Source organism: Lingula anatina, chromosome 6, assembly GCF_051362555.1.
Source record: "Lingula anatina isolate TDL-2025a chromosome 6, LinAna3.0, whole genome shotgun sequence".
Taxonomy (NCBI): domain Eukaryota; kingdom Metazoa; phylum Brachiopoda; class Lingulata; order Lingulida; family Lingulidae; genus Lingula; species Lingula anatina.
In genome coordinates, this window is record NC_141772.1 from 13506143 (window position 1) to 13512295 (window position 6153).

A 6153-nucleotide genomic window follows, 5' to 3' on the forward strand; every position below is an offset into this window, starting at 1 on the left:
TAATTACGTTTTATTATTTTTTCTCGATATTTTCAGTTTTACTAACCCTCACTTTTTTCGATCGGTTTTTAACTATGACTTTCACAAGCGCACTTCTTATATATACTTCAATATCAATTGCATCTTAAAAGAATATATTTTATTTGTCTATATTTTCCGGTTGATACCCAATAATGTACACTACTTACAGCTGATTTTAAAGAATAAACAGTTCAGGTAAATGAAAGATCGCCTAGGCATAAGTGACCAATTTTGCTTGATTTTTGCCTTAGGATTCAAATAAATTTATCTAATAATACTCTTAAAGGTAAGATGCAAGAACGACTCAAAAACGGTACGAAAAACACCACGCCAATTACAAAAATTGAGTGATACCACATTGTTGAAAGTGAAATATATTTACCAATATCACCACAATCGTCCGAACTCCATTGGCGGTCCGCCCAAAAGTATCCCTTTGGCCTTGAGGAACAAAGTATCTATTGTCACTAGCCGTTAAACTAACACCCATTTAATGCTTAACAAAATTAGATAGATTAAGGTTATTAGTCCAAGTTGCGGACAAGAAATAGTTCCCCGGTTCCCAGGAAGTTGGTCGTGAACCGGCGCAGGACTAGTTGCCCCTGGGGTTCTAAAGTTCGTTGTTGTGGTTATAGCGTCCGTGTGTTTTTCATTTTCCATAGAATTCCTAAAATTAACAACGGAAGAGTCTTTGTGGATGTTTGTCGTTTTTATACTGATATCGGTGTTACTCTGTTCTCGTGTTGTTGAGTCAGCCAATGAGACAATAGATGGGGTGCTGTCCAAATATCGTTCGTTTGTGGTTTCAAAGTGACCCCTATCATTGGACCCATCCACTGCATTAGCTGCAGTATCAATGGAAAAATCAGCTGAAGGTGTTACATAATCAACAGCTGCTTTTGAATCAAATCGTTGACTGCTTTCCATTAATGTTGTTAGTTTTTCGGTCCTTTTTTCGATGTTTTCCTCTAATTCAGTTGATGCTGTAATTCCTATTGATTGGCCTGAATCGGAAACTCCTGGCAAAATGTCTTCACTGGAAATGGCAGAATTTACCTCTGTGACGGAACTTTGCATGTCTAAAGTTGAATACACTTCAGGTAAAACGGATGTCGTTCTTAATCGTTTTCTGCCCCGCCTTCCACCCCGCCTATTGCCACGCCCCTTCCCATTGCCACGCCTACGTGAACCGGGCCGCGGGCGTCTTGACTTTTGTCGCAAGCTATCAACGGTTGTATTGTAACTAGCTAAAGGAGTTGAATTCTCTGGTATTTCGGATGACAATCTACCTGTGTCTGGTTTGTCCGTGTTTGCATTTTCTGCGTCGATGAATAAATAGTGTGTGGTGGACGATTTGATTGCATCTGACAAATGGGGAGGCTCTGGAGTAAGACCTCGGCTTTCTGCTGCAGTGGGCTCGTTTGTGGACCCTAGCATTCTGACGGCGTCTGTCATCCATTCTTGTGTATTGTCTAAAGCAGCTGTGGTTTCAGTTGGTTGCACACGTGGCTGCTGAGACGTTTGCGCCCGGACATCAAAATAAACATGGGTACCTTTAAAATTATTTTCCGTCATTATTTTGCTTAATGTTACTGACCATGACGGCACTGTTGAATTGGCCTCTGTAAAGGGTAACAGTGACGTTACTGATTCACTGCCGTCTGCCGCAGAGGGCAGCACCGTAGGAGTCTCTCTGTCTTCTGATATTGAAACGTATTCAGCTGTCGTCTGTCGCTGGAAGGGGCTGTCGGTGGTTGACGTTTGGGGCGTAGTGTATGTGCTTTGCGCCATATTTAATGAAGGTGGCGTATTATCAACCTCTGAATTTTCTTCACTGGTAGCAAACCTCGATAGTTCTGTGATATAACCCCTAGTAGTAATCACTTGGTTTTTCTTTTCAAGTATCGTGGGTGAAGTGGTATGTGTGGGTTCAGCCCCGCTGGATACTAAGTGTGTGTTTCTTTCACCAATGTTTCTGTTAGCGGTTACGAAAGAAACATCTGTCACTTTTGTAACTTCATCAGAGGTAAATAAGTTAGCAACGGTTCTGAATTCAGCCGTGCGATCTCGTTTGTTTTGTGTTGTTTGGATTGGAACAAACCGCGTTGTGTGATCGAGGGCAGTTTTTATGTTCGAATATGTAACCCGCTGATCCAGTGAGGAGTCTGTTGAGCTGCTCGTCGCACAAGAAACTGTTTCAGAAACAGTGGCCTCCGTTGTAGAGAACTGAGGTACCACCGGGGTAATCTCTTGACAGAATCGACGAATAAATCTCGCCAGCTCGTACTCGCGTTTTTTACGCGCTGTTTTGCAACTCATGTGCATCAAATCCGACATGATGTACATCTCTCTCGGGTTAGTCAGCCAGTTTAGACTGCAGGAACAGGTTAAAGGGTTCCCGCCTAAATACAGCACTCGCAGGTGCCTTAGACTAGCAAACATTTCGTAACGCGGTAACGTCAGCTTGTTGTGGTCTAAATACAGCCTCTGTAGAGACGATTCCAGTCCACGCAAGGTTTGCTGGGTCAAGGAGTTTACAGCATTACCTGAAAGACTTAATATCATCAGTTGCCGACAGGTCACGAACGCGCCTTCCTCGATGCGATGAATCAAATTTTTATGGAGCCATAGCTCACCTAAGCGCCTTAGACTGGCAAAAATGTTGGAGGGGACCGTTTGAAGTTGATTAAACTGTAGATACAGGTGACCCAGCGTGTATTCCAACCCCGCAAACGCCCCGTCGGCAATGTGGGTAATGTTGTTCCGTTCGAGACGGAGATCTCGCAGCGAGGAGCAGTTCTGAAACGCACCTGTTAGAACCCTTCGGAGGCGGTTCTTGGCTAAGAGCAACCTCTGTAGATTGTGAAGATTACTGAAAACATACGGCTCAACGCGCACAAGCTGGTTGTTCCCCAGGTCTAAGGAAACCAGGGTGGTTTCCAGCCCGGCAAAAGCCCGCGGGGTGACAACTCTCAAAACATTGTCCGAAATTCTAAGCTCCTCCAGCTGTTGACAACCTCGAAATGAGTAATCTTCAATATGTCTTATCCTATTCCCGTCAAGATCTAATTTCAACAAATGCCGTAGGTCACCGAACATTTCCGGGGTGATTTTGTTAAAAAGATTGCCCGCTAATGACAGTTCAAGCAAGGTATCGGAGAGACCATGAAAAGCACCTGCCTGCAGGAATTTAATTTCATTGTTCTCAAGAATTAGTTTGGTAATACTTGTCCTTCTAATCCACCCAGATATCACCGTCTGGATGTGATTGTGTTCTATGTTAAGGGTGTCTAGAGTCAGTCCACTGAACACTGGGAGACTAGTTAGGCTATTATTTCGAAAACTTAAGTGGCGTAGACTATCTGTAATTCCGGAAAACGCGTCGCGACCGACGGCGCTGATTCTGTCATTGGTGAAACTAATCCGTTGCACGTTTTTACGCGACAGACGAATAAAGGCATTGTTTTGCACCTCTTCTATGGCATTATCATGAAATTGGATTTGGTCTAATTGCTCCCCCTCCGACGTAAAACGCGGTATTATGTCGTTGCTGACTCTGGAGCACGTGAGCAGCGTTACGCTGTACGTCGTACGTCGTCCAGACGTGCTGTCCAGAGAAAATTCACTTTTAACTGAACATCCGCAGGTTAGTCGGGACGATGAGTGGACCGGGCATCCTAGCGTCTGTAGCAAATCAGCAAGCACGACAATCCTAAGAATATTGTGAATTAGACTCCTCATTTTCACATGTGGTAACTTGTCACGTACGGGTTCATAGTTAACAGCCAATTAACGCATTTTTTTCTGAAGAGATTTCACATGAAATTCGAAGCGTAGCCAATAGTCATAAAGTTCAAGTGTAAGATACAGATGAAAATAAAGATATCAGATGTTGCCCCTCGGCTCTTCTACCATCAAAGTGGTATACACTTAGAGTGAAACTGCAGGCATAAGCACATGACATAATCAGCTCCTTATGTCCATATACTGTCTCCAATAGCTCTTCTGAATCATCAAGCGCTCTGTGAAAGAACCACAAACATTCCAGTGAGTTAAAAGTATTCTACACCACAGGTTTTTCAGCATCAACTAAGACCTCGTTTGATGCCTTGCGATTTCACTTCCTTTCCTAGCGTGTTATGAACACTAGCACTATTCTTTTCAAATATCTTATTCTGATTAAAGTCAAAAATCAAAAAAGACATATTTCAGAACAAGGCTTCATAGAGCGATATCGAGGGTAAGTCTGTATCGCTTATGTCATTGTTGATAATGCCGATAATAACTCTCTCGCTAGTTTGACAAGTTTAGAGCGCAGGGGTTGTCAAATAACTAGGTTGACGTGTAATCTATACATCCCATTACTCAGCAGGATCATTGTGCTTTGCTGTATCTTAACATCTTAAATGTTCTTTACATCTGATAAAAACTACAAAAAGCACAAGTTTCGCGAATCACTTACCCTTGCTATCAAAACCAAGCTGAATTTTCAGACAACGACCTTATGTCATCGCTTGATCAGTTTATTATATGTTTTGTTGCTGGATCTACGACATTTCCATAGTTAATTTCAGTTATTACCTCTTGCGACGTAAAAAGGGAACCTCCTCCGAAGGTCGCTTTAGGTTGTAATCCATCAATTAAAACGTTGTAAGTTCACTTCCGGTGATCTGTCAAAGTCACTTCACTCTCCGTACATACCTGGTAGCAACCTTTTCTGAACTGCACTAATAATGTATAAACAAAATCCTTAATTGTTCACTCTGCAACTGTAAATTATGGCAGAACTAACGAGCACGCCCGTCTAATTACGGAACCCAATGCACCCTTGCCTATGAATGTTCTTAGTCTCCATCCTATTAATACTTAGTTGTATCGGCATGCCCCAGGTATTATTTAAGGTTCCCTATTACGTCTTGGTTTCTTCTTATTAGCTACATTATATAACAGCACCGCCAGTGGTCTTTTTAACGTCGGTTGTAAGTTGTTTATGCTCGCATTTGTGTTAAACTGAAAGCTCTTGCAGTGAACGTTGAAGCGGCAGTGGCGTTTTCTTCCTGTGATATAGTTCCAGTGAAGGCTAGAAAGTGGTTTAGGCAGTGACAGTAAGCGTAAACTTAAATCGAATTTGTTTATGACATCCTTCGTCTAGGCTCTAGCATCGTTTAAAAGCTGAACCACCTTGGATTTCTCTTACGCCAACAGTGAGCAGAATTTCACACCCAGCTCTCTAGAAAAACAATGTTTGTATTGTGGCTCTGCAAAACCTTGCGTTACACTCTGTGTTGATTTTTCTTTTTCAGTTTTACCTCGTGCGATGTTCACCTCATCTGTTCAATTCTATGTCCAAGTTCACCACGGGTCTGCTCCGTATTAACACGCAGTATCCCCCCAGCCTTTAGTGTGAGGTCTGTCCATCATCTGCCAGCAATATGAAGAATACACTCAGTTCTAATAAAGTTTGTACTCGCCGTAAATTATTCTCTTCTGTCTCTTGCGCTTTTTTTTGCAAATAGTCTGCAGCGAGTTCGCTCGCTTTAAATAAACATGCATTTGCTGTGTCCCCAAATTGTGAAAAGATCGTCTGCTCGGATTCAAATATATTATGATATCGTGTGATCTGTAGGTAAAACCGAGGCAAAGAGAATCCGGGAGGGTTAAAACTCAGTTACTTAAAGCTCACAAGTGGGAAGGAAGTTGATGCAAAACACGGTTAAATTCCTCCAGTCAGTCAAGCAAATGGAAACGCGTTGCTGTAAGGCTACATCCAACGCTCCGAGTTAATGCCAACAAGATGGACGTTTCGCACTGAGTAAACCCCAGAACTTGTTTCTTAAACAAGAGTCATCCGAAGGCTGCAGCATGTTTAGTATACGTACGTTTTCCCCACTTTGATTTAGCAGGAGAGAAACCATGAAAACCGGAGGCGATATTTCTGCCGGGGGCAAAGTTACGTTGAAAAAATAGCCGTTTGCTTATTTGCTACCTTAAGTTAACAAACATAAATTCCATCAATTTGGCGTCTCTCAATTGGCTATCAGGGTCGAAGCTAGAAAAAAACACTTTAATTTGTTGCCAAGCGAATATGATTACTGTCAGAATTCGCCAGCGGTCAACTGGATATCTGAACAC

At 42.5% G+C, this 6153-nt stretch overlaps 1 protein-coding gene across 1 annotated transcript; it reads right to left on the bottom strand.

Moving 5' to 3' along the window:
* Nucleotides 1-117: 117 nt before the first annotated feature.
* LOC147761174 (uncharacterized) lies at nt 118-5860 on the bottom strand. Its single transcript, XM_087015688.1, has 2 exons — nt 4484-5860; nt 118-4043 (listed from the first exon to the last, which is right to left on the bottom strand). The coding sequence occupies exon 2, from the start codon at nt 3760-3762 to the stop codon at nt 496-498; it is 3267 nt and encodes a 1088-aa protein (XP_086871814.1). The 5' UTR covers nt 3763-4043; nt 4484-5860; the 3' UTR covers nt 118-495.
* Nucleotides 5861-6153: the final 293 nt, after the last annotated feature.